Below are 24,266 nucleotides of genomic sequence, written 5' to 3'. Positions count from 1 at the left end.
TGGAAATTTATAAATATAAATATGTATTTATATACTGTATAATAGACATTATACATTTTAATTTATATGATATGATATGATATGATATGATATGATATGATATGATATATTATATGATATATTATATTATATTATATTATATTATATTATATTATATTATATTATATTATATTATATTATATATAAATATAGACACAGAAATTAGTATATATATATGATAGATATAAGTATATAAGTATATATAAAAATATATAAGTATATATATGTGTGTATGTGTGTATATATATACTTATATATATATATATATATATATATATATATATATATATAAAATGTATAAATATATATATATAAAAATATATGTATTTGGACGGAGACAGAGTGGCTGAAGGCGTGTGTGTTTCCTTTTCCCTGCAGGTCACTATGGGAAGGATATTTATCGCAGTGGAGGGCCAGATCTCCATAATTTCATCTCCTCCGGCTTTGTCACGTTAGGAAGAGGACACACGAAGGGTACAGTGGAAACCATTTTTTGCTAAATCAAATGCAATGAAACGATTGTTTGCAATCCGAACTCGGAGCCGGGTGCCCGCAGCTGGAGCGGGGCAGGCTCGGGCGGGGCTGGGCAGGACCTGCGGGTCCTGGCAGGGCGGTACAGGCTCCCCCGGCTGGGCAGTGCCTCCTGCAGCTCTGGGTGCTCCTGGCTGCTCCCACAGGGAGGGCAGCAATGTCCATCTGGCCCAGGGCAGGCAGGGACCACTTCCAGACTGTGGGGCTGGAGCTCCTTTCTTTCACTTCTGGGCTTTTCTTTTAGTTATTTATTTATTTAAATGGTGGGGCGGGGGGGGGGGGGGGGGGGGGGTATGAGGAATATTTTATAAAATTATTTCTTTTTAGCTCCTATATTTTCTGTGTTCCTATAATCTGTGATATAATGTACAAACCAGGAAACCACAAAAACCGACATGTGCTGCTGTGTGTATGTTCTGTGTACATGTACTGTATATAAATATCTGTGGAGAGACAGCTTTAACACAAATAACCGAACAACCAGGGGGTCCTGGCGCCACCAGAGCCGTGTCCTTGTGCCACCACGACCCCAGGCAATGTTCACTGATGATGCTTTTGGTGAGTCGTTCTGGTGTACAGTGAGACGTGCTCGGAGTGTCCTCCTGTCCCCAGTGCCACCGGTGGCCTGGCTGTGACCCCGGGGGTGCATGTGCCATTCCTGTCCCCTTCTGTGTCCCCAAGACTGCTGTACCCCCTGCAGACACGATGTATGTGGAGATTCCTCTCTCACCAATGTACTGTGTCCTCGTGCTCGCCTGGTTGAACGCTCCTGTGTTGTTTCTGTGGATGACCGTGACTCACAAATTATTAAAAGACCTTGATATTTTAATTTTTTTAATTAATTTTTTTCCTACATTTCCTGCACTTTTTCCAGTTCTCCACGAGTGTCATCCAAAGTAGTGTCGGTCCTGTAGAACTGTCAGAGAAGAAACAAATATATGTATATTGTCTGTGTATGTCTGTGTGTGCTTAAATAAAGTTTACTGAGGCTGAGGCAGCACCCGTGGGACTTGTAATCCAATATCCTGAAATCCCAGATTTGTAATCCAATACCCTGTAATCCCAGATTTGCGATCAAAAACCCTGAAATCCCAGTCCTGTAATCCCATATCCTGTAATCCAATACCCTGAAATTCCATATATGTGATCCAATACCCTACAATCCCAGTCCTGTAATCCAATACCCTGTAATCCCAGATTTGTGATCAAAAACCCTGAAATCCCAGTCCTGTAATCAAATACCCTGAAATTCCAGTTTTGTAATACAACATCCTGAAATTTCAGATGTGTAATCCAATATCCTACAATCCCAAATTTGTAATCTCATCCCTGCAATCCCAGATTTGTAACCCAATCCCTATGATCCCAGATTTATCCCATCCCTCCAATCCAATACCCTGAAATTCCAGTTTTGTAATCCAACACCCTCCATTCCAGTCCTATAGTCCAATAACCTAAAACTCCAGTTTTCCAATCCCTGCAATCCCAGATCTGTTATCCCATCCCTACAATCCCAGATTTGTTATCCCATTCCTGCAATCCCACATTTGTAATGCAATCCCCACAATCCAGATTTGTTATCCCATCCCCGCAATCCCAGATTTGTTACCCAATCCCTGCAATCCTAGATTTGTTACCCAATCCCCACAATCCCAGATTTATAATCTCATCCCTGCAGTCCCAGTCCAGCTCTGTACCAAGGGAAGGGAAGCAGAGGAACCTCAGGCGGGCTGGGAGCTGCACTGGTTCCAGGGAGGAGCCAGGGATGACATTTCACATAAGGTGTCCCCATCCCAAAGGGGTTTTATGGTCATGTCCTGCCACACCAGGAGTGTTTTTAGGGTCAGGTAGCAAAGTTACCCCAGGAGTGATGGTCCATGGACTGGGGTGTCCTGATGGGCTCCAGCAAGCCCTGGAGATCCCTGAGCAGGGCTGCAAACCCAGCCCTCAGTCTCAGGCGGGTCAATTGTCCTCACCTCACACCCCTAAGGCACCTCCCAGCAGCTTGCTGGACAAAAAGGCTGCTCCCAGTTCCTCCCAGGTGAGAACAAAACCTCCTCTCCTCCTCCAGCTGCAAAGGCTCTGCTCTCCTGTAGGTGAACCTGGGGTTTCCACACCTTTTCCAGAGCACATTTCCTGTCCCTGGCAAGGGGGACAGTGGGCACTGGGAATGCAGCCTGCTCATCCACCACAGCCCTCAGACGGGGGGGTTCCAAACAGAAAAAAAGGCTGTGTCCTCTCAAGAAATGAATATTGGGCTGTTTATAGACATCAGAATGGACTGGCCTTAGAATTTACCTTTCTGCCTGTAAATCCACCTGAGTTTTGAACAGTGCTGTAATGTTAATTTCCAGTTTCTTAATGGCAAATTCCCCCACTGCTGGGTGGTGAGAGTGACAAACGCCTCACACCTGCTGCAGGACCCGCTTGTGCTCACGTGTGGCTTTGTCTGTGTCTGTGACATGAGCTGATTGTCTGTCTGTGCTGTGACAGGGGGCACGTGGGGTGTCGCAAAGGACTGAGGGTTGTGTCACGGGGATTGTGCCTGAAATGGTTGGATCTGGGGAAATATTTGACAGATTTGAGTTGGGGAAATCTGTGACAGATTTCCTGAGTTCAGCTTGAAGCCACCACCCAATACCTGTAAGAGAGCTTCAGCCAGGACTCTAGATGAGTGGGCTTTGGGTTCTTTTGTCCTATTCCTATTTAGGTGAGCAGGTTCTGTGTTCTTTTGTCCTATTCCCATTGAGATGAGTGGGTTCTGTGCTCTTTTGTCCTATTCCTATTTAGGTGAGCAGGTTCTGTCTTGTTTTCTCCTATTCCTATTTAGATGAGTAGGGTCTGTGATCTTTTCCCTGATTCCCATTGAAATGAACAGGTTCTGTGTTCTTTTGTCCTATTCTTGTTTATCTGAGCAGGTCCTGTGCTCTTTTGTACTGTTTCCATTTAGATGAGTGGGTTCTGTGCTGTTTTCTCTTATTCCTATTTAGATAAGCATGTTCTGTGCTCTTTGTCCTATTCCTGTTTAGATGAGCAGGTTCTGTGCTCTTTGTCCTATTCCTATTGAGCAGGTTCTGTCCTGTTTTCTCCTATTCTTCTTTAGATGAGCAGGTTCTGAGCTCTTTTCTCCTATTCCTATTTACATGGGTGGGTTCTGTGCTCTTTTGTCCTAGTCCCATTGAGATGAGTGGGTTCTATGCTATTTTATCCTATTCCTGTTTAAATGAGTGGGTTCTGAGCTCTTTTCTCCTACTCCTATCTACATGAGCAGGTTCTGTTCTCTCTTCTCCTGTTCCCACTGAGATGATCAGGTTCTGTGCTCTTTTCTCCTGTTCCCACTGAGATGAGCAGGTTCTGTGCTCTTTTCTCCTGTTCCCACTGAGATGATCAGGTTCTGTGCTCTTTGTCCTATTCCTATTGAGCAGGTTCTGTCCTGTTTTCTCCTATTCCCACTGAGATGAGCAGGTTCTGTCCTTTCCCAGTTCCAGCCCTAGTTAACCTCACCCTGCCCTGTGCAGGGGTTTCTGCCCTGCACTGCACAAAGCCAGTGAAGTTTCTCTCAATATTTCTCTGCAATGGGAGACATTTTTGGTGTTTTCTCAACTGTGCTGTGGCAGAACTCCAAGTGCTGAGTAATATTTAAGAGCTCATCTATTTTGGGCAGAAGACAAAGACGTGAGCCATGCCAAAGCACCATGGATACCAAAGCAGCAGAGCCACGTGTGTGCCATGCCCTGGCTGGGCAGGATTGGCATTCGTGGCTCTTCCATGGCATTCCCCTGGGCCATGCACCCCTGAGGGCTCTGGAGCCATTCCAGTGTGTGTTCCCCAAGCCATGGGCAGTTCCTGTGCTGTCAGGATGGTCCAGGGGTGAATCCTGGCCCTTCAGGATGTAGAATTCCCCGTGGTGAGGCACAAGGCAGGGCTGATCTCATGCCAGGTTAGGTAGGAGAAGGTTGGATGGCTGGTTCTGAGGCAGCAGCTTTCAATTCTGTGTGGAATTAACCACCAGCAGCTCTGAGGGGTTCACTGGGAGGGCACAGGGCACTGAGCCCCCATGGAGGGAGGATGGATCCCACATTCCTGTGTGGGAGCAGCTCCTGCTGTTGCTGGTGCCGTGGGAGGGTTCAGAGCTCCGGGGACGCATGTGGGAGACAGGAGCCAGCTCACCCCTCTGTGATTGCAATCCCAGCTCCCTCAGCCTGCTCTGAGCACCCTGGCACTGCCCGTGTCCCAGCCTGGCCTGGGCTGTGCCCTCAGGGCTCCTCAGAGCTCTGGCACCCACCCAGCCTGGAGGGATTTACAGCCACAGATTTGGGATAAACACCTCAGAGAGGAAACTCATCCACTCCACACTGCCTACTCCACATCATATTGCTGGGGTTTTGCATAAAAACCTGTTATTTGGTTTTTATTTTATTTTGGTTTTGGTTGTTTTTTTACTTCCACCCTCAGACCTTGCCAATAGTTTCCCAGTGGGATGGAGCTCCCTGGGTTTCAGCAGTCTGGGCCAGCAGCAGGAGCTCTGGAGAGATGATAACTCAGATGAAAACCTCTGGTCAGCACTCAGCATCTTCTTTGTTTTCCTGGGGGCTCTGCAAGAGTGTGAAAACAGGGAGGTTATTTTCTGTTCCTGGTGAGGATGCTGCAAAGTGAGGATGTGTGATGGTGTTCACAGGGGTCCGAAGATGAGGAAGAGACGAGGATCTGACTCCATGTTTCAGAAGGCTTGATTTATTATTTTATGATATATATTACATTAAAACTATACTAAAAGAATAGAAGAAAAGGTTTCATCAGAAGGCTGGCTAAGCGAAGAATAGAAAGGAATCCTAAAAAATGATAACAAAGATTTGTGGCTTGGACAGAGAGTCTGAGCCAGCTGACTGTGATTGGCCATTAATTAGAAACAACCACATGACACCAATCCCAGATGCACCTGTTGCATTCCACAGCAGCAGATAATCATTGTTCACATTTTGTTCCTGAGGCCTCTCAGCTTCTCAGGAGGAAAAATCCTAAGGAAAGGATTTTCCATAAAAGACGTGTGTGACACTTTGGCAGCAGCCAGAACTCTACCAAAAGTAGTCAAACGGTACAAAACAATTTAAACACAGACATTTAAAATGAAATCTTTCAGAATTGCTGTTAAAATCAGTCAGGGGTTCTGTTAACATCTCTCATTTGTGCCCCCATCTCATCCTTACATTTACAGGCCCCCATGGGGTTGGTGCTCCACACTCATTTTCACCTGCCAGCCAGGTGCCAGTTTGTCACCTGCCACCCAGTGCTCCCAGCCAGGTGCCAGTTTTTGCTGCTGTTTATTTATGCCCTGTGGTGGTGTTCACAGAGGTTTCAGGACGAAGGAAGACTCGAGAATCTTGACTTTATGCTTCAGAAAGCTGATTTATTATTTTATGATATATATTATATTAAAAGAAAATTATATAATAAAAATATACTAAAAGAATAGAAGAAAGGATTTCATCAGATGGCTTGAAAGGAAGGAAAAGGAATGATAATAAAATCTTGTGACTGACCAGAGAGTCTGAGACAGCTGGACTGTGATTGGCCATTAATTAAAAACAACCACATGAGACCAATCAAAGGTGCACTTATTGCATTCCACAGCAGCAGATAATCATTGTTTACATTTCATTTCTGAGGCCTCTTGACTTCTTAAGGAAAAAGATCTTAACAAAAAAATTGTCATAAAATATGTCTGTGACAATGCCCAAACCTGTTTTTCCCACGGTCCCTTAAATCCAGAAATCTGCACCACTGACTGACAGCAGGGCTGGGACATCCTGTGCAGCACCAGAGCAGGTCATTCCTCCCCTGGGATCCACCATCTCCCATCCATGGTGTTCCCTCAGTGCCCATCCTTGGCTGCTTTTCCTGCAGGCTGAGCAGCCTCTGACAGGTTCTGTATTTCAGCACTGACAGGTCTGGATGCAAACCAGTTTCAGTGCAGACGCCTCAGCTGATGGAGAGCATGGAGCTGCTGCAGGCTGGGACACTGGGGTGCCCCCCCTGCCCCTCTGGCACACCCTGGTGCCTTGGGGCACCCCAAACTGAGCCCCACTTACAGCCATTTCCTTGGGACTGGTGGGGTTGCTGCTCCATTTGCTGTAAATATGATTCAGAGATGAGTGGGAGAGAAAGATTTATTAATTTGCTCCTCATTAGCAGTTTGAGAGTTCTGATTCCCCCCTCCAACAATGCCCTGGTTCCCTGCTGCCATGGCTGGTTCCCCGTTGCTTGGCTTGCAGCTCTGTGTTCCAGTTCCTTTCCCAAAGCGCTGCTTTGTACCCTTAATTTGTTATTTTGGGGTCTGATATTACACCTGTCACAACTTCCTGGGCCCAGCACAGCTACAAAACATGCAGTGAATCAGCTCCAGGCTGGAATTTACTGCCTGCCCCCATCATTAGTAATCCCCACTCGCAGCACACTCATTATTACAGGCGAAGGCAGGACTTGGAGGATCATTTTTTCCACACCTGCACCTGTAACTTGCCATGAATAGATTTGCAAAAATTGAGGGTTAGGTGTGCTGGGTCCTTAAACACTTGTTAGAAATCCCATCAATGGAGAGCTGTGGAGCCTGAGCCCGCTGCATGCCAATGAATCACTTTCTGTTTATCCTGGATCATTTCGGATGATTTCCATGCTGCCTTGTTTAAGATCACCCACATCCCTGATTCCAGATGAATCCCAAGCCCTGCACATTCCGACACCTAATTGCATTGCCTGGGAAATGGGATCATTGGGATGGGGAGGGGGGCCTGGGAGCTGTGCAGGAACATTCCATGACGCAATAGGACATTTCAAGCCTCTCTGAATTATTTAACCTCCCTCAGACGTGGCCCGGCCATTTCTCAGCAGAGTCTGGACAGCTCTGGTTTTTATAGCCCTGGGATCAGCCAGGTGGGAGGAGAGGGGGGAAAGGCCATGGGAAACATTCCAGGGGCTGCAGGGCTGTGGGAAGGTGTGATGGTGTTCACAGGGGTCTTATGTTGAGGGAAGAGACGAGGATCTGACTCCATGTTTCAGAAGGCTGATTTATTATTTTATGATATATATTACATTAAAACTATACTAAAAGAATAGAAGAAAAGGTTTCATCAGAAGGCTGGCTAAGCGAAGAATAGAAAGGAAAGAATGATAACAAAGGCTTGTGACTCGGACTCTCTGTCCGAGCCAGCTGAATGTGATTGGCCATTAATTAGAAACAACCACATGAGACCAATCACAGATGCACCTGTTGCATCTCACAGCAGCAGATAATCATTGTTTACATTTTGTTTCTGAGGCCTCTCAGCTTCTCAGGAGGAAAAATCCTGAGGAAAGGATTTTTCATGAAAAGATGTCTGTGATGGGAAGGGATGGGGGAACAGCAGCAAAACCCCCTCAGCCCCTGGTGTCCCCTCCTGCATGGAGCACTGAAACAGCAGAACTGGGGAGCTCCTGTCCTGCTGCCCCAGGAACCTGCACAGATCCTTCTGGGATAGGGCTCTCCAAGCCTGGGGGGATCTGAAATGCAGGGAGCTCTCTGAACTTTGGGCCTGGAAGCCAAAGATGAGAATTAAAGCCAGGATTTGATCTGAGACCTTGGAAAAGGCTCCCAAACTCAGGTGACAGAAGCGAGAATGTGGATTTGGAGTTTGAAGCCGAGACAGGTAAAGCTAAGTGGAGGAAAGTTTAGATTTTAGAGTTTAAGATGCAGAAAAATAAAAGTAGTTACAAAGGTAACAAGAATTTATGAGTGTACTACTGTAGGTTTGTGTGCCATAACATGATTGGCTAAGAAAGCTCACACTGTAGCATGGGTCCATAAGACAAAATATTTAAGGATTGGGTCAAAAACATAAATATCCTTGTTAGCAGTGTTTTATTGTCAATAAATGTGGCATTCACATTCCCTAACCATGATTCCTTCACCCAGGGTTTTTCTCCTGGGAAGCTAAAAGGCCTCAGAGAAAAGGAAAACAATTCTTATCTCATTTGCTTTGCCTGTGTTGTGCTCATGTGGAATGTGTTTGGAGATTGTTACCTCACAGGTGATTGTTCCATTGGATTCTGCTGTGAGTGTTTTGACTCATTGGCCAATCAGGGCCAAGCCGTGTCAGGACTCTGGAAAGAGTCATGAGTTTTCATTATTATCTTTTTAGCTTTCTGTAAGTATCCTTTCTGTATTCTTTACTTTAGTTTAGTATTCTTTAATATAGTATAATAAAGTAGTAAATTAGCCTTCTGAGAACATGGAGTCAGATTCATCATTCTCTCCCCTCGTTGGGGTTGCCTGCATTTACAATAAATAAATCTTTCAAAGGTCTTGTAACTGAGGGTCTTGTTATCTTCTGAGCCATGTGGTGAAGGTGTGAGCCAAACTCACCCTTCCTGCCTAGGTAGAAGATATGAAAAATAAATTACACCATCTAAAGCAGCTCAGAGGTCCCATCTCAAACTCATTCCAAATTCCCACACCAGCCAGTGTGTCCCACACTGTTGGTAGTGAGCACAAAGGCTGGCAGCTGCTCTGAGAGCCTCCCTGGAGCTTTCTGTTCCTTGGAGCTGCAGGGAGATGCCCACAAGCTGGGCATGGAGCACCTGGAGATCCAGGAGATCCCTGGGGCTGCTCCAGAGCCAGCTGTCAGATGGAAAGGGAGCCTTTTGTCTCCTGGAGATCCCATTCCTCACCCATCCGCTGATTTGGGCATTTTTGACTTGGCCTCATCAAAGGGGACAAGGACAGGACTGGGGTTGTCTCTTCTTTCTCTCTTAGAGACAGTGGAAGACAAAATCTTGTGTTTGAGGCAGGGAAAGGCCACCAGGGCCTTTCTGGGTGTGCACACCCAGGATTAGCAGGGTGTTTTGGCATCTGGGAGGTCACAGGGCTTCCCTGGCTTTGTGTGGGACAGACCCAGAGCTTGGGACTCTCCTTCCCCACTGGAAGGTTCCCTCCAGTTCCCATGCCAAGGTAAATCCCCCAAGTTTTCACTCCCTGATTTCCATCTGCTGCACCCAGCCCTCTGCTGTTCCAGTTCCCATGCCAAGGTAAATCCCCCAGGTTTTCACTCCCCTGATTCCCATCTGCTGCACCCAGCCCTCCGCTGAGCACCATGGATGGGTTTCAATCATCACCTGGAGCTCCAGAATGGATCCCTCTGCTTTCTGTGTGCAATAACAGGGTGACAACATGAGTGACAGTGGCTGAGAGGAGAAGAAAGGAGCCCTGCCTGTTCCTGGCTGCCCTTTCACAGGAAGTCTGTCAGCTCCCGGGGATGTTTTGGCAGATACCTTTGAAAGCTGAGCTGAAAGCTGGGGAAGAGCTGGCAGGTACAGCCCAGCTGTCTGTGAAAGTGGAGCTGCAGCTGCCTGCCACCAGCTCCTCTTTGAAGAACGTGTTTTTCTCTATTTATGATCAAGAACCGTTTGCATAAAGAGCCCTTCTGATTTCTTGCTATGGTGTCGCTGAGGATCTCAGCCTGCTTCTCTCCCCAAACAGAGAATTTCACCTCCATGCAGGCTCACCCTGGAGCTGGATTATGTGCCTTTGGCAGGGCTGCATTCGCTCTTAATCCTGCTTGCCGGTTGCAAATAAGAAATTCAAATATTGTGAGAAGAACTGGAGACTCCTGGCAGCAGAGAGGAGGCTTTGCAGAGGGATCTGTAATTCTGAACCATCTGTGATCTCTCCACAACAACATGGTCAGAGTCTGGCAGATGGAGAGCTTGAGCACTCCCAGAAATCCCAAAAATCCCAAAAATCTACTGCTCCAGCAAAGCCAGTGTGTTGGGCACAGTTTATCTGCCAAAGTTCCTTCGGAGGAACTCATGATCTGTGTGAATGCAGATTCAGTGATGAGGGGAGAGAATGGTGAATCTGACTCCATGTTCTCTGAAGGCTAATTTATTATTTTATGATACTATATTATATTAAGGAATACTATACTATACTAAAGAATACAGAAAAGATACTTACAGAAGGCTAAAAAGATCATAATGAAAACTTGTGACTCTTTCCAGAGTCCTGACACAGCTTGGCCCCGATTGGCCAAAGAGTGAAAGCAACTCACAGCAGAATCCAATGAAACAATCACCTGTGGGTAAACAATCTCCAAACACATTCCACATGAGCACATCACAGGAGAAGCAAATGAGATAAGAATTGTTCTCCTTTTTCTCTGAGGCCTTTCAGGTTCCCAGGAGAAAAACCCTGGGTGAAGGGATTTTTTTCAGAGAATGTGAATGCCACATTCATGAGAGAAGAGGTTTTGGAGCCACAGGGCTCAGGTTTGCCTTCCCAAGGCATCACCTTGGTGTTTCCATGGAGCAGAGCTGCCAGAACCTGACCTGGGGGTGGGTTAAACCTGGGATTTTCTGCCTGGCAGGTGAAAACCAGGAACAGCTCTTTCCTTTCCTCCATGGGTGGCTGCAGGGCAGGGAGCAGCATTCCAGCCCTGGACAGGGATCCATGGAGCTGGCAGCCCTTGGCCAGGGACAGTTCTTCTCATGGTACCTCTTGTGCCTGCTGGAGAGCCCTGCCAGCCAGTGAATGAGCAGGGAGCTGGGGCTGCCAGTGACTCCTGTGGTGCCACAGAACCCTGGAGCTCAGCCCAGAGCCACAGAGCTGAGTCCAAGCCCATTTCCTGCCAACACTGGGAGCTTGTGATGGATTTCAGTGCCACTGCCTTGGACCTGCTGCAGAAAATCAACTGGTGTGAGCAATGCAGAGCAGCCCACGGTGCTGCTGCACATCTGCCCCTGCTGCAAAGGGGGTCTGCAGCTCCCCTCTGAACCTGGAATGGACTCAGGATGTGTTAGAGCCTTCTCTTCTCTTCTCTTCTCTTCTCTTCTCTTCTCTTCTCTTCTCTTCTCTTCTCTTCTCTTCTCTTCTCTTCTCTTCTCTTCTCTTCTCTTCTCTTCTCTTCTCTTCTCTTCTCTTCTCTTCTCTTCTCTTCTCTTCTCTTCTCTTCTCTTCTCTTCTCTCCTCTTCTCTCCTCTCCTCTCCTCTCCTCTCCTCTCCTCTCCTCTCCTCTCCTCTCCTCTCCTCTCCTCTCCTCTCCTCTCCTCTCCTCTCCTCTCCTCTCCTCTCCTCTCCTCTCCTCTCCTCTCCTCTCCTCTCCTCTCCTCTCCTCTCCTCTCCTCTCCTCTCCTCTCCTCTCCTCTCCTCTCCTCTCCTCTCCTCTCCTCTCCTCTCCTCTCCTCTCCTCTCCTCTCCTCTCCTCTCCTCTCCTCTCCTCTCCTCTCCTCTCCTCTCCTCTCCTCTCCTCTCCTCTCCTCTCCTCTCCTCTCCTCTCCTCTCCTCTCCTCTCCTCTCCTCTCCTCTCCTCTCCTCTCCTCTCCTCTCCTCTCCTCTCCTCTCCTCTTTTCTCTTCTCTTTCCTTTTCCTTCCCCTCTTCCTTTCCCTCCTCCTCCCATGCCCAATTTCTCTCCCCACAAGGAATCCAGCCAGGGAACTGCTCCCTGACTCCAGGATTTGCTGCTGGGAGTTTGTTCAAACCCTGGGATCAGCACAGGACCAGGCTGAGCTCAAGGATCACCTTCCAGCTAGGATAAGGAACATATTTGTATTTTATATTTATGTAAAATATTTGTGCAGGCAGAGAGCTGCAGGTCTGCTGAGCCCAGCTGTGCTTCAAGCCCCATTTCTGAGCAGGGCTGGGCTCTGTGCTGACAATTCCTGGATTGCTCTTTGGAAGCACAGCCCTTCAATGTTTTCTCTAGGAGCTCCACTCCTCTCTCTGCTTGTCCTGCCAGCCCAGGGCCCCTGTTGTTTCAGCCCAGATAAAACACCAGGGTTTATTCCAGTACCACTAACTGAGGTTCAGGGTGGTGTTTTCTGGGGTCCCCTGTGGCAGGAATGATGAATCTGACTCCATGTTCTTAGAAGGCATTACATTATATTATATTATATTATATTATATTATATTATATTATATTATATTATATTATATTGCTATACTAAAACTATACTAAAGAATAGAGAAAAGATATATACAGAAGGCTACAAAGAATGATCATCATGACTCTTTCCAGAGTCCAACACAACCTGGCCCTGATTGGTCATTAAGTTAAAATAATTCACATGAAACAAATCAAATAATCACCTGTTGGATAAACAATCTCCAACCACATCCCAAAGCAGCAAAACACAGCAGAAGCAAATGAGATAATTATTGTTTTCCTTTTCTCTGAGGCTTCTCAGCTTCCCAGGAGAAGAAATCCTGGGCAAAGAGGATTTTTCAGAAAATCTGAACGCGACAGTTGAGTTCAGATCTGCTCGGATAGCAGGAGTGCTCAGTCTATAAAAGGCATCTCCTCATCTTCATTTTAAAGCAGCAAACTAAAAATAGAGCCAATTCAAAGATAGGTGATGAGAACAACCTGAGGTTTGGATTAGGAATGGGAAATAGGAGTTTGGAAGTGCCTGTGATGGAGGGAGCTGTGGATAAAAGTTTGTGATGCAGATTAGGCCCAGAGAAGGCAGCTTGGGGAGTTCTGCTCCTCCTCCCTGTGTGGAAGGCATGGATGGAAGGGCTGGGTTCAGAAGGGAGAGCAGGCAGTGCTGTTGTCCCAGGGTCACCCTGGGTGTCACTGCCACAGCCTTCTGTGGGTCACAGGGTGCAGGACACAGCCCTGGGCTTGTGTGGGGAGGAGAAGGCAGAGCCAGAGGGACAGAGGGGAGTCCTGGCAGTGCTCAGGAGGAGCATGGAGAGCTTCAGGCAGCTTCAGAAGGCAGAGCCAGAGGGACAGAGGGGAGTCCTGGTGGTGCATGGAGAGCTCTTGGGGCTGCAGGAGCCTCCCTGAGCTCCTGCTGTCCCTCAGCCCCCAGGGCAGGGCTTGTGCACCCACAGGCTGCCAGAAACACCCTGAGCTCGGCCCAGTTTGTGCTGGCAGCTGAGGGAAACTGGGACACCCTGAGTGAGGGAGTGTTGGGTCACCCTGAGAGCTCCCTGAGCCCATGTGGGGACAGACGTGACACCCCCACAGCCGTGTGGCTCTGCTGAGGGGACACAGCTCTGATGCTGAGCTCAGTGGCCTCTCACCTTTTCCTTCTCAGGGCTTCCTGACCTTTCTGCAGCTCCAGGGGCTGCAGCTTCAGGTGATGCCTTCAGTTTTATCGTTCATATTTCCCAGGCTCTGCACTGCAATGGTAAATAACTCTGAACTCCACAGAAAGTGCCAGCAAGGTCTCCTCACAGCTCAGGCACACAGAACAATCCTTTTCCAGCCCCAGAACCAAGGACACCTCTGCAGCTCCAGCCCCAAAAAGTGCAAACAACAGGGAATGGAGGAGAGCAACGTGGGAGGGTGGGACTGCATCCCCTGGAGCTGGGACTGGACACTGAACCCAGCATGGAAATGGACCAGAACTCATCAAAGGGTGAAAACTCCTGACTCTGAGTCCATCCTGGGTCCATCTTGGGTGCAGCCCTGGCTGGGCTCTTGCACTGCCCAAGGTGGATCATTTGAGTCCTTTTAATAAATCCCCACTTTAACTCTGCCCAGCCTCTCCAGCCATCAGAGGTGCAGGTCCAGCTCATCCTGTGCTCACCCAAGGGCAGAGCTTTGGCTGCTGTGAGCTGCCAGCCCAGCACAGGGAGCTCCTCAGCGGGAAGGGCAGCCCCAGCACAGAGCCAGGAGTGAGGATTTGCCATGGATGGGTTTTGGGAAGGTCTGAGCTGGGAATGTCTCCAGCAGGGTCCCATCAGGGCAGGAGCTGTGCAGCAAGGACTGGCCATTCCCCCAGGACAGCTCTGCAGGATGCAGCCCCCCTCCTCCTCCTCCTCCTCCTCCTCCTGCTCCCCTGGCACTCCCTGAGCAGCTCTGGTGCCCAGCAGGGACAATGCTTCTGTCACAAACCTGCTCAAGGCACCCCCTGTGCCTGCCAGAGAGCAGAATAAAGGACAATTTCCCAGAGAAGTTGGATTTATTTGTGCCTTTGTGGCTCTGTTCTGAAAGCACAAATAATATCCCTGAAGAAGTGGCACGGAGTCCATCAGCTTCCAGCTGCTCAGAGCCTCCCTGAGCTGGGGCTGTTCTCATCCTCCTCCTGCAGGAATTGATTGACTCCGAGATAAACAGATCAGGCCATTGCTGTTCTCTGCTCTAAACCCTCTGATAAACAGGTCCTGTGCCTCGAATCAGAACTCCAGAGAGGGGAGAAGGTCCTGGCAGGGAGAGCAGGAGGGCAGCCCACAGCTGGAACTGCTCCCTGCCCCACAGCTGGAACTGCCCCCTGCCCCACAGCTGGAACTGCTCCCTGCCCCACAGCCCCACATCTGGAACTGCCTCACAGCCCCACAGCTGGAACTGCTCCCTGCCCCACAGCCCCACATCTGGAACTGCCTCACAGCCCCACAGCTGGAACTGCTCCCTGCCCCACAGCCCCACATCTGGAACTGCCTCACAGCCCCACAGCTGGAACTGCTCCCTGCCCCACAGCCTCCTCTTCCCCAAGGGATCCTGGCTGCAGCCCCAGGGAGGGAGTTTGGGAAGGTGCTGGGGTTGGGTTTGGGTCAGGGTTTGGGTTTGGGTCAGGGTGAGGGGTTTGGTTTAGGGTCAGTGGTTGGGTTTGGGTTTGGGTCAGGGTGAGGGGTTTGGTTTAGGGTCAGTGGTTGGGTTTGGGTTTGGGTCAGGATCAGGGTTAGGGTTTGGGTCAGGGTTTGGGTCAGGGTTAGAGTTGGGGTCAGGATTAGGGTTTGGATTTGGGTTTGGGTTAAGATTTTGGTTTGGATTTGGGTGGGGTCAGATTTAGGGTCAGGGTTATGGTCAGGGTCAGGGTTAGGGTTTGGGTCAGTGTCAGTGTCAGGGTTAGGGTTTAGGTTTGGGTTACGGTTTGGGTTTGGGTTAGGGTTACAGTCAGGGTTAGGGTGCATTTTTAAGGAAAAAGTTCTTGGAGGAATGTCACAGAATTCCAGGATGGTCTGAATTGGAAGGGAAGCTAAAAATCACCCAGTGCCACCCCTTTCATGGCAGGGACACCTCCCACTGTCCCAGGTGCTCCCAGCCCCAATGTCCAGCCTGGCCTTGGGCACTGCCAGGGATCCAGGGGCAGCCACAGCTGCTCTGGGAAATCCATCTCAGTCCCTCCCTACCCTCCCAGTGAGGAATTCCTTCCTATATTTTCCTAAATATCTTAAAAATGAAAAAGAAGCTTTCCTTCTCTTTTGATTTGCAAAGTTCATCCGGCAGGAAGTGAACTGAGGAGCTGGGACCTGCCAGGACTCCCCCCAGGCACGTTCCAGGAGCTCCTGTTCAGCTGGAAGGATAAATCCTGCGGGGACATCTGTGGAGGTGTCTTGTGAAGAGCAAAACTCTTTGATTATCCTGTTGCTATTTGTCAAATGCAAAGGACCGTGTAAAAAATCATTTTCAGCCTTCAGAACTACTCTCCTTTCGCTCTGCTTTTGATGTCTGAAGAGAAAATAGCCCTGTGAAGCAACTTGATTTCTTCAGAGCTATTAACCAGTCTTGCAGGGTCCCAGGGTGACATAACAGGTCTGCTCTGACTCATTCCATTTAAGAGTGTCTCCTTCCAGACAGAAATAGCTCAGTGTGCAGCCATAAAAAACATGAATCAATTAATGTCTTCTATTAACTAGAAATGCAGATAAATCTCCTCAATCGTGGGAATGCAAATTCCTGGCTCCTCTCCCTTCTCCCTCCCCGTGCTCTTTGTATTTGGCTCCTTCCTAAACTTAACTTTTCTGGGTGTTGAATCCAGGCCCACATGGTTATTTCTTGCAGTTACTTTTTGTGGTTATTTTTTGTGGTTATTTTTGGTGGTTACTTTTGATGGTTACTTTTTGTGGTTACTTTTTGTAGTTATTTTTGGTGGGCTTTTTTGGTGATTTTTTGTGGTTTTTGTGGTCATTTTTGGTGGTAATTTTTTGGTGGTTATTTTCTTTGGGTTTTTTTGGTGCTTATATTTTGGTGGTTATTTTTTGTGGTTACTTTTTGTGGTTATTTTTTGTGGTTACTTTTTGTGGTTATTTTTTGTGCTTATTCTTTGTGGTTATTTTTTGGTGGTTATTTTTGGTGGTTATTTTTGGTGGTTATTTCTTGTGGTTTTTTTTTTTTCTGGTTATTTTATTTTTGGTGGGTTTTTTTGGTGCTTATTTTTGATGGTTATTTTTTGGTGGTTATTTCTCTTCCAACTTCATTGTTCTGTGATTCTGAGCCAGCTCTGGGGCTGTGTAGGCTAAGGGGGTTGCTGGACCCCATGGCAGGGGAAGGGGGCACGGAGGATGCACAGAGCAGGAGGAGCTGGGGAGCCAAAGAATCCCAGGATGGTTTGGGTTGGGAGGGACCTTAAAATTCATCTCATTGCACCCCTGCCATGGCAGGGACACCTCCCACTGTCCCAGGGACACCTCCCACTGTCCCAGGTGCTCCCAGCCCCAATGTCCAACCTGGCCTTGGGCACTGCCAGGGATCCAGGGGCAGCCCCAGCTGCTCTGGGCACGCTGCCCACCCTGCTAGAGGTGAATTTCTCTCCAATATCCCCTCTCAATCTATGTTCCTTCAATTTAAGCCCTTCCCCCTTGTCCTGTGCCTCCATCCCTTGTCAAGCATCTCCATCTTTCCTGTAGCTCCTTCAGGAATTGGAAGGGAAAAAAAAACAAACAAACAAACATGGAACAAGTGTAGGGTTCCTAGCTCTGGAAAATGGGAATTCCAGGTGATCTGCAGTGCCATGGACTCAGCAATGCTGCTGTGCACAATTCACCACAGACACAAAATCCTTTCCTCTTGTGCCCTGGTTCTCCACGTGCTGGGGGAGAGGAACCCCTTTTTCACCTCCTCTGCTCTGGGAGAGGAGATCTCAGCAATCTCGGGGTCAGTTTAACTCCAAAGCTCAGGATCAGTCTGTCTAGCAGCTCCTCTGCACCTACTGCTAGGTGATAATGACTTGAAGAACAGAATTAATTAGACTGAACCCTTCCATGCTTATTGCATCTCTCAAGGTGGATTTTCCTCTTTTCACTTTTTTAATACTCAGGGAAAAAAAAAAAAGTTTCATCCTTTTCCCAGTAAGAAATAGCAAGGAAAGGATTTGCCTGGATTTTATTAACCATTGAATTCCTTTCAATGGTTAATAAATTTAATTTTATTTTTAAGTTTATTTATTTTATTTTTAAATTTAATTTTAATTTTAATGTGTATTTTTGTTTTTTCAATTGCCTTCAAGCAGGGTTTGGTGGGGTTCTCATGGTGTCCATATTTTCTTCAACCTTTTAGTCTTAGACCAAGGAGCAAAATATTTTCTTCTACCTTTTAGCCTCAGACCAAAGAGCAGAAGACCCAGATGAGCCCTGCCTGCTCTGGGGGGACAGAGGTGACAGCAAGGAGTGCAATCCCCTGCATTGATGGCCCAGTCCCTGCTCAGGGACCCCTTACACCGACCCCATGGTAGATCCCATCCTCTCAGCCCTGGGGCACATCTGGGGTGATCCTGCCCCTCTGGCCAACATTTGGGGCACATCTGGAATGATTTCCCCCCGTGCCCATCCTTGGGGGCACATCTGGGGTGACCCTGCCCCTCTTCCCAGCCCTGGGGGCACATCTGGGGTGGTCCTGTCCCTGTGCCAGGGTCAGTGCTGTACCCAGAGTGGGTGGCAGCTTCCTCCTGATGCAATCAGTGGATATGAACTCAGCTGAGGGCTCTCAGATTGGCTGCACAGGGTGTGAGCCGCGTTATTCAGCAGAAAGCAGAGGCTGGGATTGCTCAGAACTGGTCTGAGGAAGGTTTCTCCATCCCTGGAGGTGTCCCAGGCCAGGTTGGACAGGGCTGGGAGCAGTCTGGGACAGTGGGAGGCGTCCATGGGACAGTGGAAGGTGTCCCTGCCATGGCAGGGGTGGCACTAGGGTGGAATTTAAGGTCCCTTCCAACCCAAACCATTCTGTGATTTTCTGATTAATGTGTAATTATTATTATTATTATTGTTGACTGATGAGATTTCAGTAGGGCCTCAGAGCTTTGATCTGCACTGTGTGGCTGCAGGACAGGGAGTTTCTCCCCAAGGTGCTGAGAATTTCAGTGGTGTTGACACAAAAATGTTGTTACACCCAATTTAAACCCCTGAGAGCTGCAGTGGCCCCAGAGCCTGAGTTCAGACGCTCTGCTGAGGCTGGGATGGGTTGAAATTGGCCCATTTTCCTCCATTACAAAAAAAAAACCCTAGAATTATCACTTCAGATGGGGCTGTTCATGCTCAGAGAGGTGACGTGGGCAGGGCAGGTCCCCAGAGACCAGGGACAGCCTCAGAGTGACCAAGGATGTTCACAGGGGTCTGAGGATCGGGGAAAAGATGAGGATCTGACTCCATGTTTCAGAAGGCTGATTTATTATTTTATGATATATATTATATTAAAATTATACTAAAAGAATAGAAGAAAGGATTCCATCAGAAGGCTGGCTAAGAATAGAATAGGAAAGAGTGAATAACAAAGATTTGTGGCTTGGACAGAGAGTCTGAGCCATCTGACTGTGATTGGCCATTAATTAGAAACAACCACACGAAACCAATCACAGATACACCTGTTGCATTCCACAGCAGCAGATAATCATTGTTTACATTTTGTTCCTGCGGCGTCTCAGCTTCTCAGGAGGAAAAATACTAAGGAAAGGATTTTCCATAAAAGATGTGTGTGACACCTCAGCTGTGACCCCACTGAGGTTCCTGTCCCATCCTCAGCAATCCAGCTGCTGGGACACCTGGGGACACCTGGGACACCTGGGGACACCTGGGGACACCTGGGGACCCCTCCTGCTCATGTCCCCCCTCCGAGGGCGTGATGGCCCCGTTGTGTTGGGCTGTGCTCCCTCCTGATCCCAGCCCTGCTGAGCACCCTCCCATCACCCAATTAACACCAGGGCTGTAATTACTGCCATTATCACATTACTGCCATTATTCCTGTTCCAAAGCAGCGTTTTTGTCCCTCATTATGCTGTTTCTGTTGTGCCCACGATTCAGATAAGGAACCAGATGCTCTGCCTTGCTTCAGAGCTCCCTGGCGCTGGTCGCTGCCACATCCCCTGTGCAAAGTCAGCCCTCACCCCGGAGCACTTAAAAACCTAATTAGAGCAGACAGAGCAGCACCATCCTCATCTCCCAGCACCCTTCAGGATACCCAAGGTCACTTTTTGCCAGATTTCCCAAGGATTTGGGAGAGCTCCCAACATCCCTGTGTTGTTTTCCTCCTGAAGCACCCACCCAGCCAGGCAGGTGTTTACCCTGCTTGTGTTTATCTCTGACAGGTGTCCTCTCACTGAAATGCATTTTTTTTTTTTTATCTCAGGCTATAAATAAATGACTGAAGGAGAAAGATGTTGAGGATAAGAGACATTGAGGGGCTAGAGGGTGTGGAGGGAAGGGAACAGAGCTGGGGATGGGCTGGAGGGGCTGAAGGAGATGGGAAAAGGGCTGAGACTAGCTTTCTGATGTCTCTCTTTCTTTAGTATAGATAATATAATATAATATAATATAATATAATATAATATAATATAATATAATATAATATAATATAATATAATATAATATAATATAATATAATATAATATAATATAATATATCAGCCTTCTAAGAACTTGGAGTCAATTCTCATCTCTCACCTCATCCTGGGGACCCTCACAACACCCCAACAAGGTGCTCCAGTCCCTTTATCAACTTCCAGGTCTCCTCTGGAATTGTTCCAGCAGGTCCTTGTCCTCCTGATGTTGGGGACACCAGAGCTGGGCACTGTTCCAGTGGGGTCCCACAGACAGAATCCCCTCCTGGCCCTGCTGCCCACTCCCCTTTGGAAATTCCAGCCCAAATCTCCAGTGGAAGGTCTGGGACCACCAATCCCAGCAGCACAGCTGATCCTGGTTTTAGGAAGAGCAGAATAAAGCTGAATTTTCAACAGGGACCATCCAATTCTCAGTGTGGATCCCTCTGGAGCAGGTCCAGCACGTGGAGTTTGCAGTGTGACACAGGAGATGGGATTATTGCTCCCTGAAATCCACAGAGAGTCTCTAAATCTGCCACTTGCTGTTAGAATGCTGCACAAGCCCTGGGAGAACGGCAGCATCCTTACCCAAAAGGTTAAGTAAAACATAATGAATGGAAAAGATGAGCTGTGACAGGACTGAAACAGGAATTTTCAACTTTTGAAAAGCATCCAGATATTTAAGGCCTTTTAAATGAACTGGAGATGTTGTGTGAAATCCATTCGGTATGGAAACACTGAAATGCACTTTTAAAACTCCAAGCAAACCAACCTTTTCCAAAGCATTCCACAAACACTTTTAAAGAGTCAGCTGTGTCTGAAACAAAACCAGAACTTGGCAAACCTTGCTGGCCTGCCAGGAAGTGCTGAGGGTGACAGGGGCAGAATTCACCCAGAATTTCCTTGGCTTTCCCCATTGCTGCCTTCTCCAGAGGAGCAGATTATCCAATTTTGTCCTTCCTTTACATGTAGCCCTGGAAATTGAGCTGTGGGTTTATTTCCTGCTGATCCCACAGGAGAGGACACTCCAATGGTGGCTGGCCAAAGCCTGGCTGTGTCCATCACACCCCCATTCCATAAGAACTGCACTTTAGGGTTGGTTAGGCTCCAGGACAGGGCACACAAACCAGGGGTCTCCCAGACCTGGAAAATGAGCTCTGGATCCTGCTGATCCCACAGGAGAGGACCCTCCAATGATGCTTGGCCAAGGCCTGGCTGTGTCCATCCCACAGGAGCTGCATTTTGGGGTGGGTTGGGCTTCAAGACAGAGCACACAAACCAGGGGTCACCCAGCACTGGAAAAGGAGCTCTGGATTTATTTCCTGCTGAACCTATAGGAGAGGACACCTTCAGTTCTCTGTTGGCCAAGGCCTGGCTGTGTCCATCACACCTCCATCCCACAGGAGCTGCATTTTGGGGTGGGTTGGGCTCCAGAACAGGGCACACAAACCAGAGGTCACCCAGCCCTGGAATATGAGCTCTGGATCCTGCTGATCCCACAGAAGAGAACACATAAATGATGGTTGGCCGAGGCCTGTCTGTGTCCATCACAACCACATCCCACAGGAGCTGCATTTTGGAGTTGGGCTCCAGGACACGGCACACAAACCAAGTGTCACCCAGCCCTGGTAAAGGAGCTGTGGGTTCAGTTCCTCCTGATCCCACAGGAGAGGACACCTTTAATGGTGGCTGGCCAAGGCCTGGCTGTGTCCATCACACCCATATCCCATAAGAACTGTATTTTAGGGTTGGGCTCCAGGACAGGCCGCACAAACCTGGAAAAGGAGCTGTGGGTTCAGTTCCTGCTGATCCCACAGGAGAGGACACCTTTAATGGTGGCTGGCCAAGGCCTGACTGTGTGCATCCCACAGCAGCTGCACTTTGGGGTGGTTGGACCCCAGGACAGGCCACACAAACCAGAGGTCACCTGGGGCTCTGCTCCTGCAGGTAACAGAGGCTCCTTGGGCATCTCCCCAGGTGAACAGGGCTGAGCCCCTGGCTCTGCCTTGCCCACCAGCAGAACCAGTGTGTGCTGGGCCTGCCCCAGGGAGGCTCCCCCCCTTCAGGGAGGGTGAGTGGCTCCGTGAGTGCCCCAGATCCAGCAGAGTCATGTGGCTCCAGCTTTATTTGCTGTTATTGCTGCTTTCAAGTGGAAAATTGATATAATAGCAGTCCTTTCTCAGCACACAGCAGTCTGCACATTTGTACAATGTTCTTTGAGGACGATCAGCAGCCACTGGCATAGAAAAGTGACAGATGCTGTCTGCAAATAATGAGCTGAAGCAGTTTCCTTTGGAAGGGAACTTAAGCAAAGTCCCTTTGAGTTTGAAAAGCCAGAGAGGTTCCCATGTGTCCCCAGAAGCTGCTCAGAAAAGGCATTTTCTAGTGGCTCATGTGGCATAATTATTCTGTGGCTGTTTCTCTCACACCAGCTCCTCTGGAGAGAGGGAATGACCCAGTTCCTGTTTACTGAGCCTCTCCTGCTGGGGACAGGCATGAAAGAGAATGAAGTTTATGGTTCTGTTCCCTCCTCCAGCGTTCCAGATCTGCCCCAATGCCAGGGATGAGGAGCACAGTGGGGGATGAAGCACATCCCACACCTTGGGGAAGCTCACATCCCTTCCTTGCAGCTCACACCAGAATTGTTGCAGCCCCTGAGGCCTGTGAGGAGTCTCCTGTCACAGACATATTTTTATGAAAAATCCTTTCCTCAGGATTTTTCCTCCTGAGAATCTGAAAGGCTTCAGGAACAAAATGTAAACAATGATTATCTGCTGCTGTGGAATGCAACAGGTGCATCTGTGATTGGTCTCATAGAGTTGTTTGTAGTTAATGGCCAATCACAGTCAGCTGGCTTGGACTCTCTGTCTGAGCCACAAACCTGTTTTCATTCTTTTCTATTCTTAGCTTAGCTAGCCTTCTGATAGAACTTTTTCTCCTATTCTTTTAGTATAGTTTCAATATAATACATATTATAAAATAATAAATCAAGCCCTCCGAAACATGGAGTCAGATCCTCATCTCTTCCCTCATCCTCGGACCCCTGTGAACACCACCACACTCCTCAAACACAACCCCATCCCTGCAGCCCCTGCCTCTGTTCTTATCCTCCCTCAAACCCCCAGAATGGATGGAAAAGGCATTTCCCAGGCACAGAGAGCCCAGCAGGACACGAGGGGCCCCGTTTGGAGGGGCTCTGTGCGCCCATGGAGGTCAGAGCTGCCCTCTCCAGCAGCTGCAGAGCAGCCTCAGGGCCTGCACACACATTTCCTCCAGTAGAAACCATCTGAAAGCAGGTGAGGACAGGAGGAGGCTGACCCAGAGCCAGGGAGGGCTTTAATCCTTCCTCCAGGCAGGCTCTGGATTGAGCAGGACGTGGATAAAACATCCAAAAACCTCTCCAGAACATCCCTGTGGGGAGGGAACGAGATCAAAGGGACAAGGACCAGCCCTGGAGGACAGTTCTGTATGTGAAGATGCAAGGGCAAGGCAGCAGCTGGAGGAGAAAGTGAAGCCCTAAAAAAGCAGCTCTGAGGACAGGCAGGGGCAGGGGCTTGGCCCAGCCTCGGGCACAGACAAACAGCTCCTCTGCATTGTCTTGGGTTATTTTTATCTCCCTCTAGTGCCTCTGAAGGAAGGCTGAGCACCCCTGGTGTCAGAGGAGCCCAGAGCTGCCTTTGTCCTCTTCAGTCTGTGCAATTTCCCAGATGAGCAAGCAGAGCAGGGCTTTGGGAAGGGCTCCCATGGGAAAAGGAACTCCAGGAGCTCTGGCTCTGTGTTCTCTTTCTCTGTGGGGCTGCAGCACACAGGAGAGGGAAGCTGGGTGCTGTCGGTGCCCATGAGGCCAAGGGTGCCCATCCTGGTGGGCAATGGAGTGGCCGTGTCCTGCTGTCCCGTCTGGGATGTGGGGATGGTGAGCCCGATTTGGGGCTCACGATCTCCTCCTGCCAGGGAAACGGGCTCCTGATGGAGACAGACAGATGGGGCAGGGTTTGAAAGCATCCCCGAGGGCACCAGGGCTGGAGGGAGGGGAGCTGGGGGGCTGGGAGGGAGCAGGCAGCGAGCAGAGCCCGAGGAGCCGCGGGAGGAGGAGGATGGATGGATGTCCTGGCATCCCCCCCTCCCCTTTCAGCATCCCTGCACCCCTCCCACCCAGCATCCCTGCATCCCCCCTCCCCTTCCAGCATCCCTGC

General features: G+C 48.8%; 1 protein-coding gene across 1 annotated transcript in view; it reads left to right on the top strand.

The window, feature by feature from the left end:
• The window catches only part of SHISA6 (shisa family member 6), a 145,948-nt gene that overhangs the window by 33,892 nt on the left and 87,790 nt on the right, over positions 1 to 24,266 (top strand). The window contains exon 3 of the mRNA XM_058817470.1: positions 418 to 513. Within this exon, the coding sequence (XP_058673453.1) occupies positions 418 to 513 (96 nt within the window). The remainder of the gene's footprint in view (positions 1 to 417; positions 514 to 24,266) is intronic.

The sequence above is a fragment of the Ammospiza caudacuta genome, chromosome 19, assembly GCF_027887145.1.
Source record: "Ammospiza caudacuta isolate bAmmCau1 chromosome 19, bAmmCau1.pri, whole genome shotgun sequence".
Lineage (NCBI taxonomy): Eukaryota > Metazoa > Chordata > Aves > Passeriformes > Passerellidae > Ammospiza > Ammospiza caudacuta.
This window is presented reverse-complemented; position numbering and strand designations above follow the sequence as displayed.